Consider the following 19562-nt stretch of genomic DNA (forward strand, 5'->3'; position numbering starts at 1 on the left):
ATGTTTGTAAACAGAAAAGCACGTGGTGCTTTTCTGTTTACATTCAGAGTTTGACAGCTGTTGCGCGAATCACGCTGTTCCCACGGAAGTGCTTCCGTGCGACCTGCGTGGTTTTCACGCACCCATTGACTTCAATGGGTGCGTGATGCGCGAACAGCGCACAAATATAGGACATGTCGTGAGTTGTTTTCAGCGGACTCACGCTGAGCAAAACTCACGGACTGTCTGCATGCCCCCATAGACTTACATAGGTCCGTACGACACACGTGAAAAGCACACGCGTCGCACGAACGTATATCACGCTCGTGTAAATGAGGCCTTAATGACACAAAACCTTTGGCCATTTGCATATTCATACATTCTGTAAGTGGTTGTGAAAGGCATTTTTTTTATTTTTGGGTGTCCGTAGATGTGTTAAACCTTTATGGTAGTGTGTGATTCGCAACATTTAAGAATATGAATCATTCTTACAAAACTACAAGTGATTCATTTACTGTAACCAATACTAAAAAGTACAAAGTCAACTTGAAAGGCGTTGTCTGCATTAGAGAACCCCTTTCCATTTGGCCTTTTAGGGCATGTTAACTCATAGAGGGGATCAAGACCCCCTTTACTCTCAATGAGCTAGACCTGAGAGACATTTCCGGGGTGCTTCTCTACTTTCAAAGGATTAATGGTGCTTAATAATGGTCAGTATTTTTAATAGGCACCTTGTAATTCTTCATTTGCTGTTCCTGGGGGTACCGAGCCAGGCAAAAAAAAGTATTCTCACCTCACCGGTCCTCTTTTCCCTTCCAGGTCCCCTCAGCCTCCCTCAGCATGCTGAGGCTCATGCAACATAATGACGCCGGGCAGCGTCAGGACGTTGTATGTGACGTAGCACTGATGACTTTAAGTGCTACGTTGCATATACGGCCCTGGCTCTGCTGGGCGTAAGTACCTTGTATGAGCCGCAGCATGGTGAGAGGAGACACGGGAAAAGAGGAGCGGTAAGGTGAGTATACCTTTTATATATATATATATATATATATATATATATATATATATATATATATATATATATAGTATGCTCGATAGGAAGGGGGGAAGAGATGGCGCACCTCTGCAATTTTTTCTCCACAATTGTGGCGTATGGTCAGCCGAAAGATGCGACGCATTTATTAAATGGCATTTAGCTCTCAATATAAAGAAGGTTGGCGTAAGATGCAATACATTTATTAAGACTAGCGTATAAGGCTTTGTTCACATCTGCGTTGGGGTCCCGTTCTGATGTTCCGTCGGAGCTTTCCGTCAGAACGGGACCCTGAACAGACACAGACGGAAACCAGATTTCAATGGTGACGGATCCGGTGCCCATGGTTTCTGTTTGTCTCTGTTGTGCCGTTCAGACGGAAAGCTCAGACGGAACGTCCGAACGGGACCCCAACGTAGATGTGAACAAAGCTTTATACACATTAGTTTCTCAGTAGATCTTGTTGAAATTGGTGGATCCACTGGTGGACTGATTGTGCATGGCCTGATATATTAGGGGGTGAACTTCAGAACTAGAAAAAGGTGCTTGAAAGTTTAGGTAAACTGTAACCTCCGCCACAGTGCTGAACCCAAAAAGAATATATCAAGAAAATAGACCATTACATATGCTCCACTAGTTTAGTAATATTTATTAAACCTTATGCCTGTGGCAAAATCTACAAGTATTCCAAATCCCAGAAGAATACATTTTAGACAAGCAGGTAGACTTTTTACGTCAGGTCTTTTTATTGCAGCATATCCATTTCATATAAATGTCTGAAGATGTTTCCATCTCTTTCCTGCTGTTCTAAAGTAACCATGAAGATATATGGCACTAGACTGTAACATTTATAACAAAACTTCCAATGCATGTGTGTGTGCCTGGACGTCTGCAAATAAAACGATACATAAGGAACTACGTTCATTTGGAAGATTTTTTAGAATTGTGCCCGAATTTTTTCTTCTGTCTACAAATTACTTTTGCAGAGTAATGGAGCCGGAGTTCATTGATTGTTTGTTTTAGTCTGGTTACCATAGAGATATCCAGCCGTCCATGAACTCCGCTATCTCAAGGGACATCACAAAAAACTTTGCAGCTTTCTTAACCCTTATGACATTATTGGGTTGCCATTGCAGTTTCAACTGATTGGATAATCACCTTGATCCTTGCTTTTGATAAAAATGACTAAGCGGGAAAGTAAGGAAAAATAACCAACCGGTGACACTTCTGTGGTTTTCTTTGCTCCCTTGCTTAGTTACCTTGAGTCCTTTAGAATGAGAATGCCCGTCCAAGGTAGATCAGGAGCTGTCAGAATTTTAATCTTCGTGATATGTCTTTAATACCTATTTGTCTTACCTGACTAGTGAAATACTGTTCCTTATCTTGGTAAAAGTAAAACCATTTTCTATGACATTTCGGCATATTACACCACTGAGCTGCTTAAGGTGGCACTTTTGTGCCTTTTCCACAAATATAAAAAGCTTTGAGGGAAACAAATTAAGTTTTTAGTGAATTTTAGAGAATTTTCAACTAATATTTGTGTTTTCATGAATATGCAGAAGAGTCAACAGCATTGGTGGCAATTTAAAAAATAAATAAAAATTGTCTTAAAGTGGTTATCTAATGGAGACCGCTACTGTCCATATGTTTTAATTTGGATGTCATAGAGGGAAGTCCCCCCAATCAGGACCCCTTTGATGAGCTAGAATGCAGAGTGGCCTCTGTATTACGTGGAGGACCTCTGCAGTGGAAATGTCTAGTCAGAGACAACTTCCCCAGGAGATAACAGCGAATCGTCGGAAGTTAGAGAAAATAAAAAAGAGACAATGATGCTCTGTGACCAGGCACCACATCTGAAGTTCCGGTAGGATATGTAGCCAGACTCAGAGTTTTGTTCCACCCCACTGCCACGTAAGGTGGATCTGTTAGCTGAATATTCTGCTCTATGTAAGATCAGCATATAACGGCTGCAAGTCCGTACTGCTATTATCCAAAATGGCACAAAAAAATTTGTGCTGTTTCGGTAATAGGAGCCATGTAAGAATACAGCAGCGCTCCCTCAGCCTCTCCCCAACCTTCTCTGCGATGCCTGCACATACACAGCAGCCTGACAGTCCCTGCAGAGAGGGGTGGGGGAGCACCCCCTTCATGAATACAGCAGACTCATAACTATGAGCCCACTATATTCTTTCATTGCTCCTATTACCCTAATGGCACAAATTATTATTTTTTTTATAATAGAACTACGGACCTTTGGTGGGTATATGGTGTACTTACATAGTTCAGCATGTTCAGCTGAGAAATCCCCTTTAATTTTTTCAGTCAAAGCCGGAAGTGGATCCTAAAGAGATAAAAAGTATAAAAGAAAGCTATATACCTCTCCCCTTTATGGATCCAATTCTGGTATTGGCTAAAAGAAAAAAAGCCTCAAAGCTGCACCAAAACTGCTGCTGTGTGAACTAAGCCCAAGGATGGAAGATCAAAATCTATATTTCTCAAGGACATAAATGACTCTATGTATGAAAATGCTTTTGTTATTGGGTGCTTTTTACGCTCTTACTGTTAACATGGATGTAGTGCTGTGACTATGCAGGACTATAGTATGAGGAGTTTTTTAAAAGTCAGGTAAGACTTTCATTAGACTCATGCGCAGTTGCTTCACACTAAACTGGATAGGGAATGCAGAATGTTCACGGCAAGGACACAAGACAAAGCAATGGTCACGAGTTCTGACATCTCATTGAGGGGAGACAGGAAGGCTATTAGACACCAATATGTTGCATTATTCTGCAACAATTTGGGGAATTCTTTAGATCAGCAAAACAGTGCTGAAAAGTTAGTTAGTCCAACATCAGTTCGGACATAAGCCTTACTCGGAAATGGTGTCATAATTGGGATGTCATTCACTGGTTCTGATGACTTGATGGGCTAGATTTCCCCATGGATATTGATCTAACCCACGAAGCATTTGTTTGTACAATATTCAATGTGCTTTCCAGATTAAAGTGTAACTAAACTTTTAAAAAACTTTTGACATGACATAGTGACATGTCAGAACTTTTGATCGGTGGTGGTCCGAGCACTGAGACCCCCCACTGATTGCTAAAACGAAGCAACAGAAGCACTCGGGTGAGCGCTGTGCCTCGTCATTTCTGATTTACTTTCCTCGGAGTGGTGTATGGGCTCAATAGAAATTCTATGAGTCCGTATACCGCTTGTAGAAACTAGGCGGCACAGCACTCACCTGAGCGCATCTGCTGCTTCGTTTTGGAGATCGGTGGGGTTCTCAGTGCTCGGACCCCCACCGATCAAAACTTCTGACATGTCAAAAGTTTTTTAAAGTTAAGTTACACTTTAAACTATTAATTTGTAGTCTTGTAATGCAGAACATGAATTATCTATATTTAACATGTTCTGCACTGAATATGCGATAAGGGAATTTAACAACAAGGTAATTTGAGTTAACAGAGCAGCGCCTTCAAGACAACTGTGATATATCTATGAACAAATGTGTAAATGTAATATTACTTTATGGTATGTATTTAACAGCATCCATTAAGGGCAATGTATACTGTACATTGCAGTTTATGTAAAAGATTAAAAAGTTAAAAAAATCCTATGTAAAACAAGTCATATTTAATCCTTCTAACTGTAAGATGTAATAGGACGCTGTGAATATAAAAAATGAAGTTCTTGCTGGCAGTGGTTTGCAGTCTCCTGTGAACTAATGATAGTCCTGTTACTGTAGAGTTGTATGTAGGGCGGAAGCTGGTGTGTCATGCTTGACACTCTCCAGCTCTACACAATGGCCCATTCATTGGCCTTGACATTGTAACCCTCAATTATCCAAGCATTAAGTTTTATTGAATGAAAGAATTTTGAGGAGTTGAAAAAGACGCATTAACATCTTCACAATTTTGTGGTTTATGTGCTTTTGTGTTCCAAGGCATGACGGCACGTTGGTCAAAGAGGTCACTAATGGATGGTCGAGCATTTTCTCTTGGTCTTTTAAAATGTGCTGATGATGTATTTTGTATAGATGTATTGTTGTTGAAAGTCCGGCTTGAAAATCCTTGGCCCAGATAAAAAATGTATACCTGGGGGAATAATATGTCCACCGCCGTGTATGATGACATCACCCTGTATATGATGTATATACACTATATGAGGTTCAATTAGACTAATTTAAAAAACGACTTCTGTAAATATCTTTGATAGGGGTATGCCAAGATGAGGTTAAATATATAGCAAGATGGAACAGGGATTTAGATTGGTTGATTGATTGTAAAGTATAGGAATTGTTTGAAGAAGCTTCCTTGGATGTAGGAATGGGGCTGATGGGGCTCAAGTCATAGTATGGATGTCATGTCATCATCTCAACATGGAAGTAGAGGACCAAGAACCAACTGGGATCCACAAGGTGGATTAAAATCAGTAGAGTATGTTATAAAGTTTTTTTAAACTTTTCTGTCCCATTTTTGTATTCCAGCCTTTTTTTTTTTCTCATGGGTGAAATAGGTGCTGGATAGCTTTTGTTTCTTAAAGAGGCTCTGTCACCAGATTTTGCAACCCCTATCTGCTATTGCAGCAGATAGGCGCTGCAATGTAGATTACAGTAACGTTTTTATTTTTAAAAAACGAGCATTTTTGGCCAAGTTATGACCATTTTTGTACTTATGCAAATGAGGTTTGCAAAAGTCCAAGTGGGTGTGTTTAAAAGTACAAGTCCAAGTGGGTGTGTATTATGTGCGTACATCGGGGCGTTTTTAATACTTTTACTAGCTGGGCGCTCTGATGAGAAGTATCATCCACTTCTCTTCACAACGCCCAGCTTCTGGCAGTGCAGATCTGTGACGTCACTCACAGGTCCTGCATCGTGACGGCCACATCGGCACCAGAGGCTTCAGTTGATTCTGCAGCAGCCTCGACGTTAGCAGGTAAGTCAATGTAGCTACATCGACTTACCTGCAAACGCTGATGCTGCTGCAGAATCAACTGAAGCCTCTGGTGCCGATGTGGCCGTCACGATGCAGGACCTGTGAGTGACGTCACAGATCTGCACTGTCACAAGCTGGGCGTTCTGAAGAGAAGAGGATGTTACTTCTCATCAGAGCGCCCAGCTAGTAAAAGTATTAAAAACGCCCCGATGTACGCACATAATACACGCCCACTTGGACTTGTACTTTTAAACACACCCACTTGGACTTTTGCAAACCTCATTTGCATAAGTACAAAAATGGTCATAACTTGGCCAAAAATGCTCGTTTTTTAAAAATAAAAACGTTACTGTAATCTACATTGCAGCGCCTATCTGCTGCAATAGCAGATAGGGGTTGCAAAATCTGGTGACAGAGCCTCTTTAAATCCCTTTTTGTTAGAATGGTCATCTGAAAATTACCTGATAACAGGAATTCCCAGTTCCGAGATCCGCAGCAATTAAATGTTATCTGCAGGAGAACCTGGTAGCAGGCATTCAATTCCACTGCAGCGCCACCACAGGGGAAATAAAGCATTAAATGTTATTCATTAAAATAAGTGAGTCATCAGCGTAATGCATGGACGTACTGACAATTCCAGACCTAAAGACACTCTTTGTAGCCTCTCTTCTCTCGGCTAATTGGTGGAGGTTTCAATTAATGGACTTCCCTCTATTAAAGGGGTTATCTGGGACTGTAAATATTGATGGCCTATCCTTAGGAAAGGCTTCAACATCCAATTGATGGGGTCCAACTATGGACACACCCGCCGATCATCGGCATTAAGAGGCTGCGGCACTCACTGTACATTTGGTTGTGGCTATGTCTGGTACTGCAGCTCACAACAGCTCAGTCCCATTCAAGTAATTGGGAGTGATTTGTCGTACCAGGCGAAGCCACAACCAAATGTATAGCGCTGAGCCTGAGTGTACTATAAAACAGACGCAGTGTTTGCTGGAGTGCCGTTGTCTCTTCATGCAGCTCATTGGCGCGGTGCCGAGATTTGAAACCCTACCAATCAGATATTCTTGAAAAAAGAGAAAAAAAAAAAAAATAGAACGGCGCTCCTCTAAGGTGATAACGTTCAGATCTATATAAACAATTGGTGCTGATAGGAATAGAGCTCACCTTAGTAAGTTGTGCAATGTCGCTAGCAGAACTTAACTTTGTAGCTTGTAGATGCTTGATCACACTGTGCTTGCCTCTGGAGCCATAACCGCATCGAGTGAATTCATCTCAGGAATTCTTTTCCTCGTGGTTTGGAAATAAAACAGACTTGAAAGAAAAAATTTTGCTCCTCTATACGGGCGCTCAGTGGTGAATGGGATGATATTTCCACAAAATCGTCAGAGTTTAAAACAACAATTTTATTAGATAAACTGTTAAAAAAATAAATAGACTGTGCTGCAACGCGTTTCGACCACGCACTGTGGTCTGATATGCCTGACGAAGACCACAGTGCGTGGTCGAAACGCGTTGCAGCACAGTCTATTTATTGTTTTAACAGTTTATCGAATAAAATCGTTGTTTTAAACTCTGACGATTTTGTGGAAATATCATCCCATTCACCACTGAGTGCCCGTATAGAGGAGCAAAATTTTTTCTTTCAAGTCTGTTTCATTACCAATCAGATATTGAAATGGAGAGGACATCAATATTACAGTCCCAGAAAACCAGTTTTATTCAAAATGCTCTAATAAGCTGTTCAAACTCCGTTTTCTAAAACAGACATCCCCTTTAATTAAAGGCTTTGGAAACCTTAGATACCCTTTTTTTTGTAATGTACTTATTCTGTGAAAATAAGCACTTTTGTAATATGCTATTATATAAAATTTAGCTTAGATTCTGTTCTACAGCTTCTATGTATCCCCCTACATAGAAGCTGTAGAACGCCGCTATCAGCTGAATCATTCAGTGAGCTGGACTATCGGCTCGGCTGACAGCGGCTCTTGTGTGCTACAAACTCCTCATCATTTGATCACCTTATATAACCCTTAGCGTATATTCACACGACAGCGTCCGTAACGGCTGAAATTACGGGGATGTTTTCAGGAGGAAACATCCCCGTAATTTCAGCCGTAACGTCATGTGCAGGCGCTTGAACGCCGCGTAAATTATGGACGTAATTGGCGCTGCTTTTCATTGGAGTCAATGAATAACGGCTTCAATTACGCCCCAAGAAGTGACAGGTCACTTCTTTGACGCGGGCGTCTATTTACGCGCCGTCATTTGACAGCGGTGTGTAAATATACGCCTCGTGTGAACAGACAAACGTCAGCCCATTGCTTTCAATGGGCAGATGTTTGTCAACGCTATTGAGGCGCATTTTTCGGGCGTAATTCGGGGCAAAAACGCCCGAATTACGTCTGTAATTAGTGCGTGTGAACATACCCTAATATCGATAAAATCTAAGTTGATCAACTAAGATTTTATCAGTATTAGGCTGAATGCACACGTTGCATAATTTGATGCGGAAAATCCGCATAAAAACCGCAGGTATACGCACATAATTCCGCAGCTAAAACCGCACCTAATGGTGAGTTTTTTTTATGTGTTTTTAGGTGCGGTTTTTAAATTTTGATGTGGAAATAGATGCGTTTTTATGCTGCGGGGTTTGGTGCGTTTTTCTTTAAAACTAGACACGTGATTTCCATGCGCAGCACATAGACGTTATTCACATTCGTGTGAATGGGCCCTTAAATTGTTTCATTTATATTTGTAATATTTGATTATTTATTAAATACACTTCCAAATACATCCAAAACAAAAACCTTTTTTCGAGCTTTCACACAGTATACATAGCCTGTTGTTAACGTCTATATATTTGATGTATTCCATGTATTGGCCGTCTGACTCCATGTAAAGTGCCCCCAATTTTGTAACATAAAAAGCATTAAGCGTAAGGAGAACAGTATGATCTCTGCTAGGATTACCATGAAAGTGACTTGATTTATTGACAATATTCCATTATGTGTATGTCCTATGTCACCTTAGCATAGTACAACTACATCTCAAGACAAGAATAACATTACACCATTGAATGCTGATTGCCAGCACCACACTTCAAGCCCCACAATAGCACAGCTGTCTTTTTGATGTGCTCCATCTGCTGCATTTGCCCACGCTTGGCATGTATAATGGAGCCACAGTCACATGCTGTCTACTGTTTGTCATGTTCCGCTAACATTTCTGAGAGTTGTATACTGACACTTTAGTGTTCCTTGGCATGACAAGAATCTGCAGCAGCACCTCATACTAATGGTATTGACGCTTGCTGTAGGATCTGATGCTTCTGTGAAACCCCGATTTTTGTTTTGTAATCGTTACTTTTATTATTACTGAGATACAATCATATATAAACAGCCCTTAAAAGGGTTTTCAAGTTCATAAAAAAACATTTTTATAACTTTCGTCACTCCAGCTGTCTTGAAACTACAACTCCCAGCGTGCACTGACAGACTAAGGCCTTTTTACTCCAGCCAAAGGCTGTCAGGGCATGCTGTGAATTGGAATAGGAGTGCCAAAGGTTGCTGACCCCTGTTTATATCCTATTAGAGAACTATTAGAGAAATTAGAGAGGGGACCTCTGTTCAGGATTGGCCAGAGTGAAGAATGTTTAAAAAGAGTGTCTCTTGCTCTGGAAGACTTGTCCTGTTCTGCATTACACAGATAAACCACTGATTTAAATGAACACTGTGTAGTGCTTAATTTTCACTGTGGTGGCGCTGCAGGAAAGTTAAACACTTACTGTCAGGTTTTCGAACTGATTACAGCTGATCGCTGGGGGATTCAGTAGATGGACACTTTGTAATCAGCTTATTGTCAAGGGACCCTTCTAACAAGCTCTCCAGTAGGCCTTTCATCAACATCAGCCATGGAAAACATAGATCATACTACATGTACAGTGCATGGTATTTGTGGATTCTTGGTTTTTAAAATGTGTTCCCTTTCACGGAATGATGCCCTAAGTAACAGATTGAATGTCAACTCTTGTCATAAAAGATAAACATTGTTAAACTAGATCTCCAGGAGCCCACCTTATTGAGGTGAATTGTAGGGTTGTAGCTAAAAGGATGAAAGCGTAGCTGATATGAGGTTTACCTCCTCTGTGTAAAGAGTGTTAACGTTAAAGCCTATGTAAACCTTTGAACACTTTTTTTTAAATAAAACAATGTATCATGGTGTTGTTTTTTTTATCAACTTTTAATTGTGTTTTATTAAAATACGTATTTTGTACTCAAACCCAAATCCGTCAGGTCAGCGGGACTGACGGCTTTGGTGACAGCTTTAGTGACAGCTTCAGTGACAGCGGGGATCCACCTGTTATCGATCACATCTAAGTCATGCTTAGATGTCTACAATAACAGCTGGATCCTGCGTGTCGGAGACACGCAGGACCTGCTGTCACCGAAGCTGTCAGTCCCGCTGACCTGATAGATTCAATTTTGAGTGCAAGACACAGCTTCTATGTATCCAGAATACAAAGAAGCTGTATCTCAAAAATATATTAAAAAAAATAAATAAAAACAATTAAAAAGTTGCTTAAACACCATGATACATTGTTATATTCTTTTAAAAAAAGGTATTCAAAGGCTTACATAGCCTTTAAGGGGCAACTCTTGCTTGATGATGGCAGGCACCTGGAGAAGGGTAGGGTGAAAGATTGGGAGCAGGAGAAGGAAAGGATAGACAAGGTATGTGCAGCACTGAGACATACTTAGGATAGTCCATCAATGTTTGATTGGTGTGGGTCAGTCCTCCGGTACCCCTGCTCATCAGCTCAGTGAAGGGTCCTCACCCTCATCTCTACAAGCCCTGCACTAGGTATAACAAAGTGTATCAGTTCTTTCTGGAGTGTTCCATTAAAACCATAACTGGACATCATCCCCCAGTTGGAGCACAGATTCCATATTCTCTTGACCATGGGAGGTGTTTTCATATTTGTCCATTGTCTCCATATTATAACAAAAAAAAAAACACTTTCTAAACAAAAGTATCAGGAATATACAGAAACGGTCTACTGCATCGTATAGGGTTTACCATTATACAGTATACATTTCTGAATTTGATAAAAACGTTTTCATCTTTTTTCTTTTTTTTATTTAGTTTTTTTTAGAGGATGGAAGTTGGGTTTTGTGTCTCACACCAGCCATGTCCATTATTTTATTCTATATCAGCAGTACCACTATGTGCAGGTCTTCATAGTGCATGTCCTAATCTGTTTTCATTTTGGTTATTTACAGGTCACTCTGCATTTGACCCCAATCTCAACAGTCTTGGTTCATAGTAAACCTCTGGTGTTCATCTTAAACTCCCCACAGCCTGTGACGTGGGAGCTGAAGACTGAGAAACTAGAAGCCGACATTCCAAGATATTTCTTTGTGAGTATATATGTTGTTGCGAAATTAGCAGAGGTGCAGCAGCATATGGAATAAAGATATTGGGTTATTTTGTCTTGTCATTGTAGCAACAGTATATACTCTTGGCTTACAGACACCAGTTTTATTACAAGCACTGGGTTTTAGGAGGGGTCATGAAGATCATTTAGTTTTGGCAACAGTCTTAATATAATAGAAGAGTACTCTTTATTAACGGACACACGTTTTTAGTTAAAATTGCAATTTCTTCCTTCACGAGCGCCAAGCTATATTAGTCACCTGGTTAGTCAGACAATAGAAAGGGCGAGACTCTTGTTTGTTTGGGGAGATCATGTACTGTATTTCACATCATTCTGTAATGCTGCCCTTAATACCAAGTTCCGGGATTCCCTGTAAGGCATTCGATCACATCTGCGTCAGGGCTCTGTTCCGACGTTCCGTCTGAGCCTTCCGTCGGAACGGAGCCCTCACTGACACAAACGGAAACCAGAGGTATCCCTTTCCATTACCATTGATTTCAATGGTGACAGATCCGGTGCCAATGGTTTCCGTTTGTCTCAGTTGTGCAGGGGTTCCGTCGGGTTCCGTAGTTTTGACGGAATCAAAAGCGTAGTCGATTACTGATGGAACGTCGGAACGGAGCCCTGACGCAGATGTGAACGAAGCCCTACCTGCTTTTTCTTACTAGTGATGAGGCCACACGTTGCGGTTTTGTTGCAGTATTTTGCAGTGATTTTTAAAAAATGTGGCTTTGTAAAACTGCTACATTTTTGCAGTGGTTTTTCGGAAAATTGCTGCAAAACCGCGTTAGAAACTCTACCCTTAATTGCTTGTAATTTACACCATCATGTCTTTGATCAGATATTCCTATATTCCCTATTCAGTTACAGACATACATTTGCAGGACACCTGCCATTGAAGTGGTTTTATTTGACCAGTTGTAGAAGTCTCAGAAATGTACAACCCCTTAGGGTATGTTCACACGGCGGGGGTCCGTAACGGCTGAAATTACGGGGATGTTTCAGCCTGAAAACATCCCCGTAAATTCAGCCGTACCGGCATGTGCAGGCGCTTGAACGCCGCGTCAATTACGGCCGTAATTAGCGCTGCTATTCATTGGAGTCAATGAATAGCGGCTCCAAATACGGCCAAAGAAGTGACAGGTCACTTCTTCTACGCGGGCGTCAATTTACGCGCCGTCATTTGACAGCGGCGCGTAAATATACGCCTCGTGTGAACAGACAAACGTCTGTCCATTGCTTTCAATGGGCAGATGTTTGTCAGCGCTATTGAGGCGCTATTTTCGGGCGTAATTCGGGGCAAAAACGCCCGATTTACGTCCGTAAATAGGCCGTGTGAACATACCCTTATAACCACTTAAAGTTTGCCTAAGACACACGCAGCGTAATTGCCTCAGATTTGCGGGCAGAAATCGGCAGAGTATTACCGTAGCATCAAATATGGATGAGATTTAACAAAAAACGAATTCACGCTGCAGAAATGTTTTAATCCGCAGCAGTGGTTGTGCATGTGTTGCAGATTTCCCCCTAAGGGCATGACCACACATGGCGGAATTCCTCCGCAACTGTCCGCATCAATGCCGCACCTAATCCGGGTTGCGGATTACGGCTGCGGATCTGCACAAAATGTGCAGAAAATTGATGCGGACTAGCTGCTGCGGACTGCGGGAAAAGTGCTTCCCTTCTCCCTATCAGTGCAGGATAGAGAGAAGGGACAGCACTTTCCCTAGTGATAGTAAAAGAAATTCATACTTACCGCCCGTTGTCTTTATGACGCGTCCCTCCTTCGGCATCCAGCCCGACCTCCCTGGATGACGCGCCAGTCCATGTGACCGCTGCAGCCTGTGCTTGGCCTGTGATTGGCTGCAGCCGTCACTTACACTGAAACGTCATCCTGGGAGGCCGGACTGGAGACAGAAACAGGGAGTTCTCGGTAAGTACGAACTTCATTTTTTTTTACAGATACATGTATATTGGGATCGGTAGTCACTGTCCCGGGTGCAGAAACAGTTACTGCCGATCGCTTAACTCTTTCAGCACCCTGGACAGTGACTATTTACAGACGTCTCCTAGCAACGCTCCCGTCATTACGGGAGCCCCATTGACTTCCTCAGTCTGGCTGTAGACCTAGAAATACATAGGTCCAGCCAGAATGAAGAAATGTCAAGTTAAAAAAGCAAGACGCATCCGCAGCACACATGACATGTGCATGACAGCTGCGGACTTCATTGCGGAACTTTGAATCTCCATTGAAGTCAATGGAGAAATTCCGCCATGAGTCCGCCACTGCTCCGCAACAGACAGAGCATGCTGCGGACACCAAATTCCGCTCCGCAGCCTCTGCTCCGCAGCGGAATTGTACGCATCGTGTAAACGAACACTGCTAAATTAAAGTGAAAGTCAATGGAGAAACGGCTCCGCTGCGGAATAACGCTGCGGAGTGTCCGCAGCGGAATTTAAGTGAAATTCCGCCATGTGTGAACCCGCCCTTATGTTTTTTTTTGCTGTGGCACAGCTGCATTTCTGCTGCAAAAATCGCAACTATACATTTTTTTCCCCCACTTTAAAATAAAAAATAGACCATACTCCCCTCTCATGGCGCTCCCGTAGCGACGTGTCCCTGCTTCCCTGTCTGGTCTATGTTGAGCCGGCCTTTTAGGATGACGTTTTCTCCCATGTGACCGCTGCAGCGTCACATAGAATGAGACGTCATCCCAGGAGGCCAGCTCAACATAGAACAGGCAATGGGAGCAGGGGCACGTTGCTATGGGAGCGTCAGGGAAGGTGAGAATGTTTGTTTTTGTTTTTTTAAATCTCCCTTCTCCGCAGCATCAAATCAGGCCGCAATCCTGCACCAAATCAAACATGATTTGGTGTGGGCTTTCTGTGGAATCTGGGTCAGATCTGACCTGAGTTCAGTACCCTAATTCTCAATTTAGCGTACTACCATCAGATACAAACCTCACCACTACCATATAAACTCCAAATTTTGACCTGACAGGCATCAGATAACACGATAACCCTATTCACAAAGCAGCACATCTCCCCGATAGTGGACATGACTGTTCTTGTTGTCTCACCATGTTATTTTTGTGGGTGCACAAACTAAAAACAATAGCTGGCCTTCCTATCGCTGCTGATACCTTTAGTGATTGCTGCTCCTGATAAAAGTTCTGCATGAGATCTGAATATGAACGGTAGCCCATTGGTGTTACTGACCATAAATTAGGATCAATTTAACACGTTCTAAAATAATTGATGTGACTTTCTCTCTGTCATTGGAAGATTGGTTGCCATTGTGCAAGGCAACCTGAGTAGTATGTCACCCTTCGCCAGAGAACATCGGATTAGGAAACAAGGTCTTGGTCTTTCGAAAACCAAACGCTTTTTAATTATGAGTTCAAGGTAAAGGGGATTTTATTATGTACATGCTGGCAGTTGAGTGAAGTTTTTAATTAAATATCCATCGTAAGTCCCTGGTGATGATAACTTGGAGTGCATTGGTCAGAGTAATGCGCAATTCACTCATAAACCTGTCAATGCATTTATAACTGTTACATACGGCTATTTTATTAAAAATGATAGGGTTTCAGTCCGGCAGCTCATAAACATGTCGCCTTTCTGCTGTTTGACATTATCTCGCTACTGCTAACCTTGACATATCTTTCAATCAACGTGTGTGTAATACAATCTGCTGAGAAGTATGTTCTGCTGAGATTAATGCATTATTATAGCTAGTTTTAGGAAAGCATGAGGGGTTGCGGGGATTATGGCTGCCTGCTATTGTCAACCTCCTACATTAGTAATCCAGATCTACAGATTATTATTTATTTTTTTTACATAAAAAGAATTGTCTAGCACTGCAGAAATGTTACGAGTTGTTTTTTTTTTGTTTGTTTTTTGTTGCATATGCACCACTCATGTCTGTGGTCTGTGACTGGTATTCCAGTTCTTCTCCATTCACCTGAGTGGGGCCATGTTGCAATACCAGACACAACCCATTGACAAGAGTTGCGCTGTTTCTGGAAAGAATTAGACCATTTTTTCTAATACCATACAATTCCTTTAAATAAACAGTTTGGGGTCAAGGATTGAGAGAAACATAAATAAAGACAATATATTTTTTTTAAATTATTATTATTTAAAGAAGATTTTGCAGCCGTTTCCTTTTTGAAAAAAGCTGAGGAGAGTGGACAGATTATCAATCCAATCCTAGGCTTTACCTTCTTAATAAATTATTCTGTTCAGGTGATTGGCCCTGGGAAATCCAACTAGGGTCTTGTCTAGCACAATTCACATAGTTAACAGTCTATCTATGTATCTATCTATCTATCTATCTATCTATCTATCTATCTATCTATCTATCTATCTATCTATCTATCTATCTATCTATCTATCTATCTATCTATCATTATCTATCTATCTATCTATCTATCTATCTATCTATCTATCTATCTATCTATCTATCTATCTATCTATCTATCTATCTATCTATCTATCTATCTATCTATCTATCTATCTATCTATCTATCTATCTATCCTCTACTAGAAAGGTTAGTGAATTACATTGACCACTATCCTGATGGAGCATACAATCTAAATGTCCACACCAAAACACATTTTTGGACCAGCTTCATACTTTTAGGAAGGAAACATATAGAAGCACACAAAAAACAAAGGGCAGAAAAAAGTAGAAAGCCCAAACAATGTTCTTGTTGTTCCTATATTTGTATTTCTCCAGTTTTCAGTAGGTTTACTCGCAGATTCCTGTGGTATTGTAAAAGAATAGGATTCTTAAGTCGAGACATTGAACTCCACCCTTGCTCCCAAATGAATTGGAGTATAGTATATTGTAGCCACCCCGGGCCGGTCTGCTCATTGTGGATGGGTTTGTAATATGAGTTAATAAGGTTCACTCTATGGTATGAATTATGCCGTCTGCAGGCCACATGCAGATCCTGACGTACAAGGCACGCAGCCACTGGAAATAGGCAGGACATATTGCAGGCTCGGCTCCAATACACAACTAAACATGGATCTTATTTGGAAGATTTTTTTTGTTAACGCTGCTTAAACTGCAGAAGGTTATCATTGTCTTTGTTGAGGATCAGAACATAGATAACACTTTACGGTTCAAAAGTATTGATTTATTGGTGCAGATAACCTCAAGACGTGGGAAAAGTTTAAGGCACAGGGATTTACGTTAAATGTACTTTGTACTTTATGACCGTAATTAAAGTAAAGTTGACTAAAATAAAACGTTACATATAGTTACATAGTTACCGCAATTTGACCACACTATGTGAATATAACCTATCATAAAAACTGGCCTTGTTGCCCATAGCAACCAATCACAGTGCAGCTTTAATTTTTCCAGAGCAGTTTAAGAATGAAAGCTTCACTATGATTGGTTTCTACGGGCAACAAGGTCGGTTTTTATGTTAGACCGTCTTGATAAATGAGGCGTAAAGCTGGCCATGCAGTTAAAATCGTTCAGCGTGCAGCTATTCCTCCCGACTCCCCCCATACACATGCACACTCGGCTTGGCGATCGTGCATGTGTTTTCAATAGAGATAAGGAAAAAGCCATTGGCAGGCTCCTCTGGCAGCGACTTATTACTAACAAACAGGATCAAGCATGTTAAAATCTAACATGTCCGACCCTTCTCTCCCCCAATATTTGCAATCGGGAGAGAGTCAGCACGCTGCCATACATATCAGATGGTCATCAAGTCGGCGGATTTAGCCAAATCTAATGTGTATGACAAGTTTTAAGACTATAAAAAGCTTTTGAAGACTTTTTTTTTTTTTTACTAAAACAATATTTTATAGTGTTTAATGCAACTTGTAATTGTTTTTTATTAAAAAAAATTAAAACTTTTTTGAGAGACCGCTTCTATGTATCCTGTATACATAGAAGCCGTATCTTGCGCTGAAACCCAAATCCGTCAAGTCAGCAGGGCTGACGGCTTCAGTCACAGCGGGTCCTGGTACATTGTTTTAGTAAGAAAAAAATAACAAATGCAGCGGTCACACAAAACCATTACTTTTTGTGCTGCAATTTTGAGATAATAGCAGAAAGCCACAAAACCAGCCTCTGTGACTGTGTGTATAATCCTCTAAAACCCCAACAGACCACACTGAGATTGATTATTTGCATTTGGAAAATTATCCAAGGACTGGTCAGACTTGACTGAAATATTAACCAATGTGTGAAGGAACTGTAAGGGCACATTCACACGTGGCGGAATTGCTGTTGAATTACGCTGCGGACAATACGCAGTGGAGTTCTGCAGCTACCGTTTTTTACATTTGTTTCTATACATTTTTAGGAAAGTTAGTTCAGACATTGCAGAAAATAACTGTGCGGAAATCAGGCTGCGGTGCGGAATTTTCCCTCCGCAGCATGCTCATGACGTGTTATCTGCAACGTCTGAATTACCTGTCAAATATGCAAATGTTGGTGCAGATTCGTTCCGTAATTGCCCCAAATCTGCACCAACATTTGCAGCGGAAAAATTCAGCCACGTCTGAACGTGCCCTAAGGCTGTATTTACATGATGCGTTCTTTGTTGCCATTTTTGCCACAATATTTGTAATTGCAGTAAAACTACAACTATTCTTGTTAAAAACAAAACAAAAAAAACCCTGCAGTTTTGCCATGATAATGAAAAACGCTGCAAAAACCTGCAACAAAATATAACTCGTGTAAATAGTCTCTTATCCAGAGTATAAGCCTGTGTCCAGGGCTTTAGGGTCTGGACGGTTTTGTACCCTGTATGCAAATGACGCAGGATTACCAATTAGTATCTCCATGTTTTTTTTTTAACAAATCTGTTATGATCTCTGTATTAAAGAACAAACAAAGCTGAGAACCCTCAGACCTATTGTTCACTATCACGCGGCGGTATTTTGGTCAATATTTGTAAGCAAAAAACAAGAGTGGGTCCAAAACACGGAAGGGGTACAAATCTTTCCAAGATACGTTTCACATTTTGGCTTACAAATACTGATCCAAAATACGTAGTGTGAAAGTGGCCTTAAAGTGATAGCCCCTACTTCTAAGATGAGTCTATTCTCGCTATCCAACTGCCTTGTTTTTATGTACTGGACATTTTATTTGCTGGATAGAAGTGTGTAAGGTTCACTATACATATATCTGGCCATCCAGTTTTGGTTTTCTCCAGTGTGGTACTTAAACGCCGGAGGTAAACTGATACGAGTACTAATCCTATGAGAGTGGCTCTGGCATCCAATGCATCAGTTGTGATACCGGATGTCTACCTGCGCCGGACAGAAAAATGTTACACACAGCATTTTCTGTCCAACTATGTCTGGCTATGGACGCCGAACCAGTGCACAAAAATGTCATCAGTTGTGTCCGACTCAGGCATAAAACAACTGGCCGGACACAACTGATATATGTGACCACAGATCTACTCCATGGGTATGCTCCTCCATCCAGCGATCTCAAACATTAGAGGTTTTTTCAACCCAGTATAGATGATAGTAATTAGCTTTCCATTTTGTTGGCCCACAGAAATATTTTGTATATTTTGCAATACCAGATTAAAAAGTTTAGCTTCAGGATATTGTAATCAAACTGGAAAAAAAGAAAAGACTCTCGAATAAGTCAGCCCTTGCACACTCTTTGCCTTTTTTCTTGGCCCATGATAAAACAATGACCGATCATATAAATAAATATACAATCATGATAGAAAATAAATATCAGGCATCTGTTTATTTATATGCGACTGTATGCCTTCATCTGTAACAGCAGGAACCCTTACTTTTCCATCCAGAATCTGATTTTGCGTTCTTGTAAATGCAAATTGTGAAGAAAAAACAAGTTAGGCCTCATGCACACGACCGTAGTGTTTTTCTGGTCCGCAAATTCCAGGACCGTGTTGCGTGAAATGTCATCCGCAGTTCATCCGTATGTAATCCGCAAAATGCGGATGAAAAAAAAAAGCCTAGGTAAAACAGGATGACGACATAACTCATTCCCGGTCGTTGCCTAGCAACATTTCCGCAAATCCGCAAACTGCGGATGACACACGGAGGTGTATCCGCAATTTCCACGGGCCCATTGACTTCTATTGGCATGTCCGCGTCGAATTTGCGGCCCGTAATAAGACATGTCCTGAGTTTCTGCGGCACGGATTTGCGGACATGC

The 19562-nt window shown here is 41.2% G+C and overlaps 1 protein-coding gene across 2 annotated transcripts in view; it reads left to right on the forward strand.

Moving 5' to 3' along the window:
* TGFBR3 (transforming growth factor beta receptor 3) overlaps window positions 1-19562 on the forward strand; it is a 187438-nt gene that overhangs the window by 77294 nt on the left and 90582 nt on the right. For both annotated transcript variants that reach the window (XM_075833225.1, XM_075833226.1), the window contains exon 4: window positions 11232-11369. In XM_075833225.1, the coding sequence (XP_075689340.1) occupies window positions 11232-11369 (138 nt within the window). The remainder of the gene's footprint in view (window positions 1-11231; window positions 11370-19562) is intronic.

Source organism: Rhinoderma darwinii, chromosome 7 (genome assembly GCF_050947455.1).
Source record: "Rhinoderma darwinii isolate aRhiDar2 chromosome 7, aRhiDar2.hap1, whole genome shotgun sequence".
Classification (NCBI taxonomy): Eukaryota; Metazoa; Chordata; class Amphibia; order Anura; family Rhinodermatidae; genus Rhinoderma; species Rhinoderma darwinii.